Below are 16,540 nucleotides of genomic sequence, written 5' to 3'. Positions count from 1 at the left end.
GTAGTGGGTCTCCAGATGTATGGGGGAGTCCAGCTAAGCTCTCCTCCTTCCCTCTTCCTACTATAGCTGCTCGCTGGTGTTCCCAGTCCAGTATGTGATGCTGCTGCTTGGCGTGAGCCTGGATCTCCAGAATGTTCAGTGAGTGTGGCATGCTGCCAACATTTCCCTGAGGAAAGTGAGAGAAGAGAAGGAAAATGGTGATTACCAATGTATAGCTCATCAAAAGCTGAATGGCATTTCATGGTATGATGAAAAGACACTTCTCAAGCCCCCAAGGATTATCAAAGGCCTGCTGCAAATGAGGGAGATGGGAGAGCTGCTCAATGGAAAGTCACAAGCATCCTTTATAACTGAAATTATTAGGCAGCCCGAATGATAGAACCATAAAATCATAGGAGTGGAAGACACCTTGAGAGATCATCTAGTCCAGTCCCCTGCACTCATGGCACAACCTGGCTACATCTAGGGCCGGCTCTATCATTTTTGCTGGCCCAAGCAAAAAACAAACCAACAAACAAAACTCTCGGACTGCCCTCGCTCAAACTACTGAAGCGCAAAAAAAAAAAAAGCTGCCTGGACTCTGCTGCCCCAAGAATGGATGGAATGCCTCCCCTTAGCATGTGCCACCCCAGGCACGTGCTTGTTCTGCTGGTGCCTGGAGCCGGCCCTGGCTACGTCTATGCTGTGCCACTGTAAGGTCTCCCATGTAGCCTCTCTTTGCTGGCTGGAGAGAGCTCTCCAGCTGGCATAATTAAACCACCCCCAACAAGCGGTGTTAGCTATGTCAGCATGAGAGCCTCTTCTGCTGACACAGTGCTGTCCACACCAGCACTTTTGTTGGTGAGATGTAAGTTGATCACAAGTGTTTTTTCACACCCCTGGCCCTGACAAAAGTTTTATCAACAAAAGTGCTAGTGTAGACAAAACCCATTACCTAGACCATTTCTGACTGGTGTTTGTCTGACCTGCTCTTAAAAATCTCCAAAGATGGAGATTCCACAGCCTCTCTAGGCAATTTATTCAAGTGCTTAACTACCCTGACAGTAAGTTTTTCTTAGTGTCCAACATATACTGCCCTAGCTGCAATTTAAGCCCATTGCTTCTTATTCTTCCTCAGAGGTGGAGAACAATTTACCTCCCTCCTCCTTGTAACCACCTTTTATGTACTTGAAAACTGTTGTTATGTCCCCCCTCAGTCTTCTCTTCTCCAGATTAAACAAACCCAATTTTTTCAATCTTCCCTCATAGGTCATGTTTTTCTAGATCTTTAATTGTTTTTTGTTGCTCTTCTCTGGACTTTCTCCAGTTTGTCCACATCTTTCCTGAAGTGTGGTGCCCAGGACTGGACACAATACTCCAGTTGAGGTCTAATCAGGGCAGAGTAGAGCAGAAGAATTACTTCTCGTGTCTTGCGTACAACACTCCTGCTAATACATCCCAGAACGATGTTTGCTTTTTTTGCAACAGTGTTACACTGTTGACTCATATTTAGCTTGTGGTCCACTATGACCCCAGGATCCCTTTCTGCAGTACTCCTTCCTAGACAGTCTCTTCCCATTCTGTATGTGTGCAACTGATTGTTCCTTTCTAATTGGAGTACTTGCATTTGTCCATATTGAATTTCATCCCATTTACTTCATTTTGAATTATAATCCTATCCTCCAAAGCACTTGCAATCCCTCACCGCTTGGTGTAATCTCTGTATCATTAGCGAAATCATCGATGAAGATATTGAACAGAACCAGACCCAGAATTGATCCCTGCAGGCATATGCACCAATTCTGTGGGTGCGCCAGCCACAGCTGTTTGCGGCACCACCGACCAGCTCATAGACTCATAGACTTTACCCCGATCAGCTAATCGGTGATGCCGCAAAACAGCTGAGGGTGTGGCTTGGGGGAGGGCACAGAGCGGTGAGCAGAAGGTGGGGCCTTGGAGAGGGGGAGGAATGAGGGCAGGTCTCAGGGGTGGGGGTGGAGTGGGGCAGAAGAAGCAGAGCAAGGGCGAGGCCTTGGGGAAAGGGGCAGTGTGAGGGTGGGGCCGAAAGGGGCTGGAACACCCCCAGGAAAAATACAAGTCAGCGTCTATGCCTGCAGGACCTCACTTGATATGCCCTTCTAGCGTGACTGTGAACCACTGATAACTTCTCTCTTGGAACAATTTCCAACCAGTTATGTTCCATCTAGATTGTATTTCCCTAGTTTGTTTATGATAAGGTCATGCGAGACTTACTCAAAAACCTCATTAAAGTCAAGATATATCACATCTACCTTTTCCCTGCCCCATTCACAAGGCTTGTTACCCCATCAAAGAAAGCTATTACGTTGGTTTCACACAATTTGTTTATAAATCCATGCTGACTGTTACTTATCATCTTACTATCTTCTTCTAAGTGTGTACAATCTGATTTCTTAATTATTTGCTCCATTATCTTTCTAGGTATTGAAGTTAAGTTGACTGGTCTGTAATTCCCTGGGATGTCCTTATTTCCCTTTTTATAGATTGACTCAATATTTGCCCTTTTCCAATCCTCTGGAATCTCTCCCATCTTCCATGACTTTTCAAAGATAATCGCTAATGGCTCAGATATCTTCTCAGTCAGCTGCTTGAGTATTCTAGGGCCTGGTCTACACTACGCGTTTAAACCGAATTTAGCAGCGTTAAACCGATTTAACCCTGCACCTGTCCACACAACGAGGCCCTTTACATCAATATAAAGGGCTCTTTAAACTGGTTTCTGTACTCCTCTCCGACAAGAGAAGTAGCGCTGAAATCGGTATTGCCATGTCGCATTAGGGTTAGTGTGGCCGCAAATCGACAGTATTGGCCTCTGGGCGGTGTCCCACAGTGCACTATTGTGACCGCTTTGGAAAGCGATCTGAACTCGGATGCACTGGCCAGGTAGACAGGAAAAGCCCCACGAACTTTTGAATTTCATTTCCTGTTTGCCCAGCGTGGAGCTCTGATCAGCATGAGTGGCGATGCAGTCTCAAATCCAAACAGAGCTCCAGCATGGACCATACAGGAGATACTGGATCTGATCGCTGTATGGGGAGACAAATCTGTTCTATCAGAGCTCCGTTGCAGAAGACAAAATGACAAAGCATTTGAAAAAATCTCCAGGCTATGATAGACAGAGACCACAGAAGAGTGCTGTGTGACAAGCATAACAGAAAGCCAAAGAATCAATAGACGCTCATGGAGGGAGGGAGGGGGTACTGAGGACTCCAGCTATCCCACAGTCCCTGCAGTCTCCGAAAAGCATTTGCATTCTTGGCTGAGCTCCCAATGCCTGAAGGATCAAAAACATTGTCCGGGGTGGTACAGGGTATAACTCGTCAATTTATTTCTCCTCCCCCCACCCCCCCGTGAAAGAAAAGGGAAAAAAATCATTTCTTGACTTTTTTCAATGTCACCGTATGTCTACTGCATGCTGCTGGTAGACGTGGGGCTGCGGCGATAAACAGCAGCATCCCCTCCCCTTCCTTTCCTGATGGCAGATGGTACAAAATGGTGGAAAACCATCATCATCCTGTGAGTGCTCCTGGCTGGCCTCGGTAAAAATGGGAATTACTCCCTGTCATTCCTGGCAGATGGTACAAAATGCTGGGTAACTGTCCTCATCATAGCAGCTGGAGCCTGAGCTCCATCAGCCCCTCCGCCACCCGCCCTTTCGTGTCTAAAGAAAAGATTCTGTACTTCCTGGACTATCATAGCAGCGGGAGGCTGCGCTCCTCTCCCCGCCACCCTTTAATGTCCTGCTTGGACTATCATAGCAGCTGGAGGCTGCCTCCCCCTCATTTTATCTCGCTAAAAAGTCAGTGTTTCTTATTCCTGCATTCTTTATTACTTCATCATACAAATGTGGGGACACTGCCACGGTAGCCCAGGAGGGATGTGGGAGGAGGGAAGCAATGGGTGGGGTTGTTGCAGGGGCACCCCCTAGAATGGTATGCAGCTCATCATTTCTGTGGGATCTCTGGGACTCTGACTTGCAGCGGCTGTGCTCTCTGGCTCCCTAGTAGACTTCTCCCATATTCTAGGCAGGACTGACTTTATTTTTAGACAAAACATAAAGAAGAGAATGACCCGGGAAGTCATTCCCATTTTTGTCCATGCGCCCCCCGCCAACCTCAGCGAGGCCAGCCAGGAGCACCCATGACAGCAGCAGATGGTACAAAATGATTGATAACCGTCATCTCGTCTCCAATTTACAGTGGCAGATGGTGCAATAGGGATGGTAACCGTCTCTGCTACCTTGCAAAGGCAAATGAATGCTGCTGTGTAGCACCGCAGTACCGCCTCTGTCAGCAGCATCCAGTACACATATGGTGACAGTGACAAGGCAAAACGGGCTCCATGGTTGCCATGCTATGGTGTCTGCCAGGGCAATCCAGGGAAAAAGGATGCGAAATGATTGTTTGCTGTTGCTTTCACGGAGGAAGGAATGAGTGACAACATTTACCCAGAATCACCCGCGACACTGTTTTTGCACTGGGATCTCAACCCAGAATTCCAAAGGGTGGGGGAGACTGCTGGAACTATGGGATAGCTACGGGATAGCTACCCACAGTGCAACACTCCAGAAATCGATGCTAGCCTCAGTACATGGACGCACACCACCGAATTAATGTGCTTAGTGTGGCTGCGTGCACTCGACTTTATGCAATCTGTTTTACAAAACCGGTTTATGTAAAATTGGAATAATCCCATAGTGTAGACATACCTTAGGATGCATTTCATCAGGCCCTGGTCACTTTAAGACATCTAACTTGTCTAAGTAATTTTTAACTTGTTCTTTTCCTATTTTAGCCTCTGATCCTCCCTCATTTTCACCGACATTCACTAAGTTAGATGTCCAATCACTACTACTACAAGGAGTGAATCAAAGTACTGCATCCATGATCTTCACAGCTGACCTCTCTCATTTTTGACCCTACCCTCCATTCCCCTCTGCTGCTGTCTTCTCTTTCAGATACTCAGCAGTGGTGTCCCCAACCTCCTCCAGCTCTTAACCTGATTGGGTGAAATGTAGTAATTGACAGGTGTGGTGTGTCCTATATTTTTGCAGTGTATTTAATCTTACACTCCACTACATCCAATGATCTTAAATATATTATTGACTTGGGGTGAGGTTGAAGATAGATAGCAAGTTGCTGAAGTGCGCAGATATCACATTTTAGTTAGGAAAAATGAAGGTGAAATTCCCACTGGATTTTTAAACATCTTGGAGGAGTTGAGCCAGAAGATGAATGGTAAAATGAAATAAAAAATCCAAAGAACTAAATTACACTAGAGCAAATGCCCACTCTTAGCTAGATTACTGTGTCCAATTTCAGCTACTTCACCTCAAGAGAGAGAGTTTGCAGTGTTGTTGTAGCCAGTGTTCCCCAGGATATGGGAATGTGGTAAGGTGAGGGCATATCTTTTATTGGATCAAATTCTGTTGGTGAAAAAGACATGTTTTTGAGCTACACAGAGCTCTTCTTCAAGTCTAGAGATGGTACTCAGAGTGTCACAGCTAAATACAAGGTGGGACAGATTGTAAAGCATAAAGAGTTAACACATGTTGCAAGAGACCATTCAGGGTTTCAAAAGGCATGTGGTGTTCCTCATCCAGTGCACTAAATGCCCTAATAACAATTGCATGGGTGAAACCAGACAGTCACTATGTTCTCGAATGAACTCACACAGAAAAATGATGAAAGACAAAAACACCATATTACCCGTGAGTGAACGCTTTTCACAAAGCGATCACTCCATATCTGACTTTTTAATCCTCATTCCTCAAAGGAAACCTGCACAACATCTTCAAAAGATGAGGCAAGTAACTTGAATTTATGACTTGGCAGGACACTAAAAATAGTCAACTTAGTAAAGACACTGGATTTATGGTTCATGAAAACAATCTGTAACCCACTAACCCTCCTTCGTCCTGTGACTGCAGAGGCATTAACTGCCTAGGTCAGCTTGAATGGTCTCTTGCAATGTGTTAACTCCTTATGCTTAACAATCTTTTCTACCTTGTATTTAGCTGTGCAGGGCCAGTGCAAGGATGTTTCGCACCCTAGGCGAAATTTCCACCTTGCACCCTTCTCCGTGCCTGAGCCCCTCACCCTGAGGTACCCCCCCGCGACAGCTCCCCATCCCCCACCCTCCGCCCTGAGGCACCCCCCGCCCCAGCTCACCCCTGCCCCGCCTCCTCCTCGAGCACGCCGTGGCTGCTTCACTTCTCCCACCTCCTAGGCTTGCGGCACCTAAGCTGATTGGTGCCACAAGCCTGGGAGGCAGGAGAAGTGAAGCAGCGACAGCATGCTCGGGGAGGAGGCGGAGCAAGGGTTTGCTGGGGCAGGGAGTTCCCCTGCGTGCCGCCTCCCTCCCCTTACTTGCTGCAGGCAAACCTCCCCGTGCTCCCTTGCTCCAGCTCCCTCTGCCTAAATGCTGACGGTGACTGGGGTGGCCGAAAATCCAGCCGCCGCGATCACTGCCGAAGAAAATGCCGCCCCCCAAATTCTAGCGACTGCCTAGGTTGCCTAAATGGTTGCACCGGCCCTGTAGCTGTGTCACTCTGAGTACATTTCCCAGAACTGATGAAGAGCTCTGTCTAAACTCAAAAGCTTGTCTCTTCCACCAAGAGAAGTTGGTACAATAAAAGATATTACCTTGCCCACCTTGTCTCTCAATGGAGAGAGAACGGATTCAGAGAATGGCAATAGCTGGAGGCTTGTTGTAACATGTTCCTTCACTAGACACATTGGGAACCACTTCTCCTGCTTGTGCAAACAGGTTTGTTTCATCTATACCCATTAGTTACAAAGTCCATTTTATTTGATTCAATAGAATAAAACAAACAAGATTTTCTATTAACATTCAATGGTGTATACGTTTTACAGTATGAAGGCCGGTTATCGTAGTTTGGGTCTTATTCAGAGCAACCAAACACAGATAAGCCAGCCAGATTTGTACTAGAGATCAGACCGGTCCCTCTAATCAATAGCTTGAGCAGATAAACATAAAAGAGAAATGAAATGCTTTTAAATGTTTGGTACAGAAATTGAATGTAAGTGATAAAAAGGAACAGGAAGTGTTTATCCTGGAAACCGAATAGCTGTACACTTCTAAGCATTATCTCTGAACACAGTGTATTTGCTACCACAGTATTTTAAGGTATGTTTGCAGGGTGACTAATTAGGAGTTTTCATATCTGAAAAACAACCCATACTGGCACCTCAATCTCTTTCTTGGTTTCCACCTAGAGCAAAACAGAGACAATAGCTTTTTTTTTTTATCACGCTTGAGGGAGAAGAGGAGGGAAAAATCAGCTTTGCCTACAAGTGGAAAGAAGCAGTTGTGGTTCTGGGGCACGTTTCACTAGCCAGATCATTGCTGGGTGCAGCAGCTGAGAAATGGGGCTATTGTGGACCTGAAATCCTACATGAACTGCCAGTAGCCAAAAAATAAACAAAATAGCAACAAAGCAGCGTGGATAAATCTCTAAGTCCCGTATAGGTCTCATGATAGATATGGAAGGTCACTTCTGATGATGCTAATTAAGCATTGTGGGCCAGATCCTCAGCTGTTGTATGCAGCTCCATTGAATCTGGGCCCTTCTTTAAATACAAAAGCTAGTTTTAAACTGTACTTACAACTGCTTGTAGCATCCATTCAGTGAAATGCTTACAACTAAATCACTTATTCTTTCTAGCTGTCTTGCTGCAATGTGTTTTATCCTAATCCACATGGGCTAGATTTTCAAATGTGCTTGGCCCTTTGACAGCTTATTGTTTTCATCCAGGCTGCTGAGCACTTCATTTGAGGTGCTCAAATTGGAGCAGAACAGGCACTAGTATTTATGGCTATTTCTACACTGCAGTTGGGTGCGAACCTCCAAATCCAGGTACACAGATTCAAGCCAGCGGGGCTCGAGCTAGCACACTAACAATAACAGTGTGGACACTATGGCTCAGGCTGGGCTTTCAAGACTAGGGGAAGTGGAGAAAAGCAGCCTTAATTAACTGGTAGAGAAGACTGGAAATATAGAATGTTTTCTCCCTGGAAACATTAAACTGTCTTTGAAATTAAAAGCTTAAACAAAAATAAGCATTTAGGGTCTGGCCTCTCAATGACTGAAAGTTTGATAAAGCAAAGCCACGGGCAGGATCTGCTAAACAAATACATTGTGTGTGCGCAGAGCCACAATATATGTTGTTTAAAATAACTGACTAAAGTCCAAATTCCACACTGAGTAGCAGTTCATAGAATCATAGAAGATTAGGGTTGGAAGAGACCTCAGGAGCAATTCCAACTAAATCATCCCAGCCAGAGCTTTGTCAAGCTGGGCCTTAAAAACCTTTAAGGAAGAAGATTCCACCGCCTCCCTAGGTAACCCATTCCAGTGCTTCACCACCCTCATAGTGAAATAGTTTTTCCTAATATCCAACCTAAACCTCCCGCACTGCAATTTGAGACCATTACTCCTTGTTCTGTCATCTGTCACCACTGAGAACAGCCGAGCTCCATCCTCTTTGGAACCCGGCTTCGCGTAGCTGAAGGCTGCTATCAACTCCCCCTCCCACTCTTCTCTTCTGCAGATTACATAAATCCAGTTCCTTCAGCCTCTCCTTGTGTGCCCCAGCCCCCTAACCAATTTTGTTGCCCTCTGCTGGACTCTCTCCAATTTGTCCACATCTTTTCTGTAATGGGGGACGCAATACTCCAGATGTGGCCTAACTAGTGAATAATCGCTTCCCTCGATCTGCTGGCAATGCTCCTACTAATGCAGCCCAATATACTGCTGGCCTTCTTGGCAACAAGGGCACACTGTTGACTCATATCCGGCTTCTTGTCCATAGTAATCCCCAGGTCCTTTTCTGCCACTTAGCCAGTCGGCCCCCAGCCTGTAGCACGAGATTCTTCCATCCTAAGTGCAGAATTCTGCTCTTGTACTTGTTGAGCCTCATCAGATTTCTTTCAGCCAAATCCTCCAATTTGTCTAGGTCACTCTGGACGCTATACCTACCCTCCAGCGTATCTACCTCTCCCCTGATCTTAGTGTCATCTGCGAACTTGCTGAGGATGCAATCCATCCCATCATCCAGATCATTAATGAAGATGTTGAACAAAACAGGCCCCAGGATCGACCCCTGGGGTACTCCGCTTGATACTGGCTGCCAACTAGACATCAAGCCGTTGATCACTATCCATTGAGCCTGACAATCTAGCCAGCTTTCTATCTACCTTATAGTTTATTCATCCAATCCATACTTCTTTAACTTGCTGGCAAGAATACTGTGGGAGACCATACCAAAAGCTTTGCTAAAGTCAAGGTATATCACATCCACTGCTTTTCCCATTTCCGCAGAGCCAATTATCTCATCATAGAAGGCAATCAGGTTGGTCAGGCATGACTTGCCTTTGGTGAATCCATGCTGACTGTTCCTGATCACCTCCCTGTCCTTCAAGTGCTTCAAAATGGATTCCTTGATCACCTGCTCCATGATTTTTCTGGGGATTGAGGTGTAGTTCCCCAGATTCTCCTTCTTCCCTTTTTAAAAGATGGGCACTATATTTTCCTTTTTACAGTTGTCTGGGATCTCCCCCGATTGTCATGAGTTTTCAAAGATAATGGCCAATGGCTCTGCAATCAAATCAGCCAACTCCCTCAGCACCCTTGGATGCATTGCATCCAGCCCCAGGGACTTCTTGTGCACATCCAGCTTTTCTAAATAGTCCTCAACCTGCTCTTTCCCCACTGAGGGCTGCTCACCTCCTCCCCATACTGTGCTGCCCAGTGTAGCAGTCTGGGAGCTGATATCGTCTGTGAAGACCGAGGCAAAAAAAATATTGAGTACTTCAGCTTTTTCCACATCGTCTGTCACTAGGCTGCCTCCCACATTCAGTAAGGGTCCCAGACTTTCCCTTACCTTCTTCTACCTGTAGAAACCCTTCTTGTTACCTTTCACATCCCTTGCTAGCTGCAACTCCAGTTGGGCTTTGGCCTTTCTGATTACACCCCTGCATGCTCGAGCAATATTTTTATCCTCCCTAGTCATCTGCCCAAGTTTCCACTCTTGTAAGCTTCCTTTTTGTGTTTAAGCTCACCGAAGACCTCTCTGTTAAGCCAAGCTGGTTGCTTGCCATATTTACTATTCTTTCTGCACATTGGGATGATTTGTTCCTGCACCCTCAGTAAGGCTTCTTTAAAATAGTTGTGTGCATCCATGTTCTATGGGAAGATTTTGGCCCTTGAGGACTAATAATTATTTTTAAAATATTGAATATAAGGGGTGGAAATTTCAAAAGAATATTCCAAGAAAGCCTGTTCCCTAGCACATGGCAATTCTTTCCTAGTTCTAAGTTTTCTGGTTACGTCTCTTGATTTTGACTTGCCTGTCATTGTGTGGTTGTTTCAAAGGCAAATGATTTTTAATGTAAGCTTTTTAAAAATTCCACACTGTAGAGTTTTCTGAAACCCCAGTGCACTGTGTACAGCTGTAAGCTGCTTGTTTTCGGGTTTTCAATATACACTGTAAACACAATGCTCCACTGTTAGTGTCTGGGGAACAGTGTTGCACTGGGAGCTCATCCTCAGTTGATTATCCACCATGACCCCCACATCTTTTCTAGAGTCACTACTTCCCAGGATAGAGGCCTCCACCCTTCTGGCCTACATTCTTTGTTCCTAGACCTATCTATTTAGCCATATTAAACTGCATATGTGTCTGCTTATGCCCTGCTTAGCAAACAATCCAGATCACCCTGGATCAGTGACCTGTCCTCTTCATTATTTACCACTCCCCCAATTCTTGTGTTCTATTTCCACATTTTCTGCTTCCAGAAAATGTCTCTTCTCTTCATTGGGGTGCTCCCAGAAATCGAATGGAAATACTTTGCTCAGCTCTCTACCCCACTGATAAGAGCTCCTCAGCCTTCATATTTCTCCCCTTTTCACAGATCCCACCTCTAACACCACATCACAAGTTCCCACCTTAATATAGTGGGATTGAATGGAGTTCCCAACCAGCAGCAGTTCTAGCCATGGACCTTTGTGGAAATAGAGACCAAGTCCAAGCCTCAAGCATTCTCTGCTTCATTGCTCCAGGACATGGCCTTCAATTCCAAGTGTTTCTCTTTGGGTCCAAAGGGATTTACACCGTCTTTGTGGCTTGCTAGCCTCAGACTCTCCAGCTAAACCAACCCACTCTTTCTCAGGGTACCACCTCGCCATCCAAATAAACACTAAAGTTCACATTTAACAGAACCCCTGAAGACTCTTCCTTCCAGTCCTTCTCAGGCATTGCAAACACTCCATGGAGAGCTAGTGGCAGAAGTCCAAATAACCCAGACAGTTCCAAAATAAACACAGTTCCTCCTCCCTAGTTTCTTCTTCCCACTCTTCTGGATTCCTGTGAGACTCCTTCCAAACTCCTTGGATGTAGGAAACTGTCAGCACCTCCTACTCTTCCCAGGCGCCTGAGGTCCTCTGAGGCACACAGTTGGTCTGGGAATCTCATCAGTTTCAGATTGTTTCAAACTGAGAAAAAAGAGACAAACTACTTCCCTCCAAGCTCTTTGTGCTGAAGTACCTGCTCTCATGAGCTCAGCAGCAAACTCTCCTGCTGCTTGGCACCCTCCCTTGCTTGAACTAATGTGAATTTGTCGTCCTTCCAGCTCCTATTTTTGCTCCTGAAGCAGATTCTGAGAGTCCTGTTCAGTCACATTCTCACTCAGCCTTTCCATTACCCTGCAGCACTTGAATTTAAGTATGTCTGAGGGAATACGGTAGTTCTGGAAAGGAAAGTTGAGAGGGATAAGTGAACCTGTAACAATTCCTACTTAATTGTTGCTCAAGGATGTTCTTTAGCAGAGCAGTTGAGCTGGGAGGTTGGGCTGATAAAGGTGTACACCATCATAATGCACCACAAGAAACCATAGGCATATCAAAATTTTAATTCCAAACATTAGTGGCAGTGTGAGTAAAAAGGACCAGATCTTCCTTCAGGACACACGTGACAGCTGCAGTGGGGAGTGCCTGAACTGGCAGTGGGGAATCATAGAGTACTTGCCCGATGGAAGGGCTGTAATGAGAGTAGCAATGGGGCAGGTGTAACCCCTGCACAGCCAGAGCGAATGGTGTGGTGCATGGTGGGATGTTCACACCTGACTTCATGACAGTGCTGGGATTTTGGTGTTTTTCTTTCCCTTTAGGGCTTTTTTCTGGCTCCTATGGGGAGAGTGCAGATGGGCTCAGGGATTGTGCCAAAGACTTTTGAAGAGTGTAGATCTTCCTGCAACAGAAGTTGCTGGGCTTTGTGTCTCCTTGCCATCTCTGGGAGTTTGAGCCAGGGTTTGGGGTCAGTCTCTGGGAAGCCATATGTGCTGGGATCACACTTTCCCAGAATGGGAAATTCCAAGACTTTACCAGTCTCTGTCACACGGGATCCACACAGACCACAGGGCTCCCAGCCTCTCCTTAAGTCACCAGCCTAGTGGGAACTGCAGGGAACCATGGAGAGGCCTGCTGGAATGGGAGCCAGACCAGCTTGGGTCCTCAGGGAGAGAGGGCTTGGGGGAGTCCCTTGTATAGGGGTGGCACAGCAGGCAAGGGCTGGGCCCACAGGCACCTTAGTGTCTGTACCACTGTGGTGAGATCAAGCGTGTGTGTGTGTGGGGGGGGATGCTCTGCTGGTCTTTGGGGCTTATGGGTGAGGAAAACTGCACTGTGGTTTCACACAGGTCTGGCTCCAAGCTGAGGGCGGGGCGGGAGAAGGGCCTCCACACGCTGCCCCTGCCCGGATCACCGGCTCCGCACTTCCACTGGCCAGGAACTGGCCAACAGGAGCTAGGGGAGGAAGCGGAGCCTCTGGGCGAGAGTTGTGCATGGAGCCTCCTGGCTCCCCCGCCTAGGACCTGGACCTGCTGGCTGTTTCCAGGACGCAAGTAGCATGGTGCCAGGACAGGCCAGCAGCCTGCCATAGCCCGCCGCTGGCTGGGAGATGCCCAAGGTAAGTCCGTGCCCTAACCCCCAGCCCTGAGCCCCCACAAACCCAGACCCGCTCCTGCACCCCAAGCCCCTCAGCCCCAGCACCACCCCAGAGCCTGCACTGCTAGCCCAGAGCCTGTACCCTTGTCCTAGCCCAGAGGCTCCTCACACAACCTGAACCCCTCATCCCTAGCCCCATCCCAGAGCCCTCACCTGATCTTGTACCCCAACCCCCTGCCCCAACCCACAGCCCGATCTTGCAATCTGAATCCCTTGGCCCCACCTCCCCAGCCTAGACCCCCTCCTGCACCCCAAACCCCTCATCCCCAGCCCCACTCCAGAGCCTGCAGCCCCAGCTGGAACCCTCACCCCCAGCCTGCAGCCCCTTCCTGCACCCTGAACCCCTTATTTCTAGCCCCACCCCAGAGCCAGTTAGTGCCCTTATCCCCTTCCTGCACCCCAAGCCCTGGCCCAGAACAGTGAAAGTGGGTGAGGGTGGGAGACAGCGAGCCATGACGGAAGGGGAGCGTAGTGGGCAGGGCTGGAGCCTCAGAAGGGGTAGGGGCTAAGATGTCCGTTTTGTGCGATTAGAATGCTGGCAACCCTATTGTCACATCCCCCCCTTTGTATCCCCACACCCTCACGGCACCATCCTGCCCCCGGGGTGCCCTATCGTCCCACCGATGCCCCTTTGTTCCCCCCCCTTTCTATCCCCACACCCTTACAGCACCGTCCTGCCCCGGGGTGCCCTATCGTCCCACCGATGTCCCTTTGTTCCCCCCCTTTGTATCCCCACACCCTTACAGCACCGTCCTGCCCCGGGGTGCCCTATCGTCCCACCGATGCCCCTTTGTTCCCCCCCCTTTGTATCCCCACACCCTTACAGCACCGTCCTGCCCCGGGGTGCCCTATCGCCCCACCCATGCCCCTCTGTCCCCCCCCTTTGTATCCCCACACCCTTACAGCACCGTCCTGCCCCGGGGTGCCCTATCGTCCCACCGATGCCCCTCTGTTCCCCCGCTTTGTATCCCCACACCCTCACGGCACCGTGCTGCCCCAGGGTGCCCTATCGTCCCACCGATGCCCCTCTGTTCCCCCCCTTTGTATCCCCACACCCTCACGGCACCGTCCTGCCCGGGGGTGCCCTATCATCCCACCCATGCCCCTCTGTTCCCCCCCCTTTGTATCCCCACACCCTTACAGCACCGTCCTGCCCCGGGGTGCCCTATCGCCCCACCCATGCCCCTCTGTCCCCCCCCTTTGTATCCCCACACCCTTACAGCACCGTCCTGCCCCGGGGTGCCCTATCGCCCCACCCATGCCCCTCTGTCCCCCCCCTTTGTATCCCCACACCCTTACAGCACCGTCCTGCCCCGGGGTGCCCTATCATCCCACCCATGCCCCTCTTTTCCCCCCCTTTGTATCCCCCCACCCTCACGGCACCGTCCTGCCCCGGGGTGCCCTATCGCCCCACCCATGCCCCTCTGTTCCCCCCCCCTTTGTATCCCCACACCCTCACGGCACCGTCCTGCCCCGTGGTGCCCTATCGTCCCACCCATGCCCCTCTGTCCCCCCCCCTTCGTATCCCCACACCCTTACAGCACCGTCCTGCCCCGGGGTGCCCTATCATCCCACCCATGCCCCTCTTTTCCCCCCCTTTGTATCCCCCCACCCTCACGGCACCGTCCTGCCCCGGGGTGCCCTATCGTCCCACCCATGCCCCTCTGTCCCCCCCCCTTCGTATCCCCACACCCTTACAGCACCGTCCTGCCCCGTGGTGCCCTATCGTCCCACCCATGCCCCTCTGTCCCCCCCCCTTCGTATCCCCACACCCTTACAGCACCGTCCTGCCCCGGGGTGCCCTATTGCCCCACCCATGCCCCTCTACTCCCCCCCTCTTGGTATCCCCACACCCTCACGGCACCGTCCTGCCCCGGGGTGCCCTATCGCCCCACCCGTGCCCCTCTGTCCCCCCCCTTTGACCCCACTGGTGCCCGGATCGGGCCTGGTCCGGCCCCCGGAGCGCAGGGGCGGGGCCGCTCTAAGAGCGGGGGGGTGGGGCTGTGGGGGCGGGGCCCAAACAGGATTGTTCCGGCCTGTTGCTAGGGCCGCGATGTGGGTAGTAACCGCTGTCTCGGGAGCTGCGCCTGCGCAGTCGGGGGCGGCGCGGGGCATGCCGGGAGGGGTGGGAGCCCGAGCCGGCCCGGCCGGTGCTGCGGGGCCGCCATGAACGGGGCCGTGGTGCGGCGCACGCAGGAGTCGCTGGGGCGGGTGATTCGCAAACCGCCCCTCACCGACCGGCTGCTCGGCAAGCCCCCGTTCCGCTACCTGCACGACCTGATCGGCGAGGTGAGGCGGCGGCGCCGGGCTCCGCGTCAGCCCCTTGCTGGGCGCCGCGCGGCGGGGAGGCGCTCCCCGGCTGTGCCCTGCCCCCCACCTGCCTCCTCAGCCCTGCGCAGGGCCGCGGGCGCCCGGCCATGGGGCAGGCTCCGGGCACGGCGGCGGGTCGGAGCTGCCCCCTCCCCGGCACAGCGCTGCAAGGGGCTGGCTCGGGAGTCTGGCTCCAGGCTGCTGAGGCCAAGGGAGGGCGTGTAACTGGAGCCCCGCCCCCTGGGGAGCGTGGAGAGCCCTACAACTGCGGGGGGGGGGGGCTCCTTAACCTGGGGGCCGGAGCACGGGCTGCTCCGTGTCGGAGACCTGGGTTCAGTTCCGGTACATCCGCTGGCCGGCAATGTGGCCATTGGCCACTCACCTAGGCCTAGTCTCAGGGCTTGTCTACATCAGAAAGTTGCAGCGCTGGTGAGGGAGTTACAGCGCTGCAACTTAGGAGGTGTACACATCTGCAGGGCACCACCAGCGCTGCAACTCCCTGTTTGCAGCGCTGGCCGTACTCCCGTTTTGTCTCGGGTGTAGAGGATCCAGCGCTGGTGATCCAGCGCTGGTAATCAAGTATAGACACTTACCAGCGCTTTTCTTGACCTCCGTGGAATAAGCAGGTATCCCAGCATACCTGAGGAAGCCTCTGGTAATCAAACTGGTCTCCTTCCCCAGCTTGCTCTCACGTTCCCCGAACCCCGAACAAGCAGGTCTCCTTCCCTGCGGTTTGCAGGGTGGTTCGGGGAACGTGAGAGCAAACCGCGGCGAAGCTGGTCTCCTTTCCCGGTTTGCTCTCGCGTTCCCCGAACCCCCGAGCAAGCAGGTCTCCTTCCCTGCGGTTTGCAAGGTGATTCGGGGAACGCGAGAGCAAACCGCAGCGAAGCTGGTCTCCTTTCCCGGTTTGCTCTCGCGTTCCCCGAACCCCCCTTGAAGCCACCCAACAGCGCTGCAGTGTGGCCACATCTAACACCACTTGCAGCGCTGGTTGCTGTAAGTGTGGCCACTCTGCAGCGCTGGCCCTATACAGCTGTACTAATACAGCTGTAACAACCAGCGCTGCAAAATTTTAGATGTAGACATGGCCTCAGACGCCTAAAACTTAGGGCAGTCTGGCTACATCGCTCAGGGCTGTGATCTATTTCACACCCTGTGCAGTGTGGTTAGGGCGGCCTAACCCCTGCT

General features: G+C 50.8%; 2 protein-coding genes across 8 annotated transcripts in view; one reads left to right on the top strand and one right to left on the bottom strand.

The window, feature by feature from the left end:
• The window catches only part of LOC115659582 (anterior gradient protein 3-like), a 33,971-nt gene extending 18,602 nt beyond the window's left edge, over positions 1-15,369 (bottom strand). Inside the window, exons 1-3 of one of the 6 annotated variants that reach the window (XM_030579941.1) lie at positions 15,311-15,327; positions 10,988-11,787; positions 62-166 (exon numbers count right to left, since the gene is read on the bottom strand). The gene's annotated coding sequence lies outside the window, so the exon portion shown is untranslated. Of the gene's footprint in view, positions 1-61; positions 167-205; positions 616-10,987; positions 11,788-15,310 lie in introns of those variants that run through there. The other 5 variants (XM_030579943.1, XM_030579944.1, XM_030579942.1 and 2 more) reach the window with 5 other exon arrangements.
• Positions 15,160-16,540, top strand: part of TRAF3IP1 (TRAF3 interacting protein 1) — a 143,134-nt gene continuing 141,753 nt past the window's right edge. For both annotated transcript variants that reach the window (XM_030579938.1, XM_030579939.1), the window contains exon 1: positions 15,160-15,331. In XM_030579938.1, coding sequence (XP_030435798.1) covers positions 15,209-15,331 — 123 coding nt within the window. In that variant the 5' untranslated portion in view covers positions 15,160-15,208. The remainder of the gene's footprint in view (positions 15,332-16,540) is intronic.

The sequence above is a fragment of the Gopherus evgoodei genome, chromosome 11, assembly GCF_007399415.2.
Source record: "Gopherus evgoodei ecotype Sinaloan lineage chromosome 11, rGopEvg1_v1.p, whole genome shotgun sequence".
Lineage (NCBI taxonomy): Eukaryota > Metazoa > Chordata > Testudines > Testudinidae > Gopherus > Gopherus evgoodei.
The sequence above is the reverse complement of the archived record's forward strand: the minus strand, read 5'-3'. Positions and strand labels throughout refer to the sequence as shown.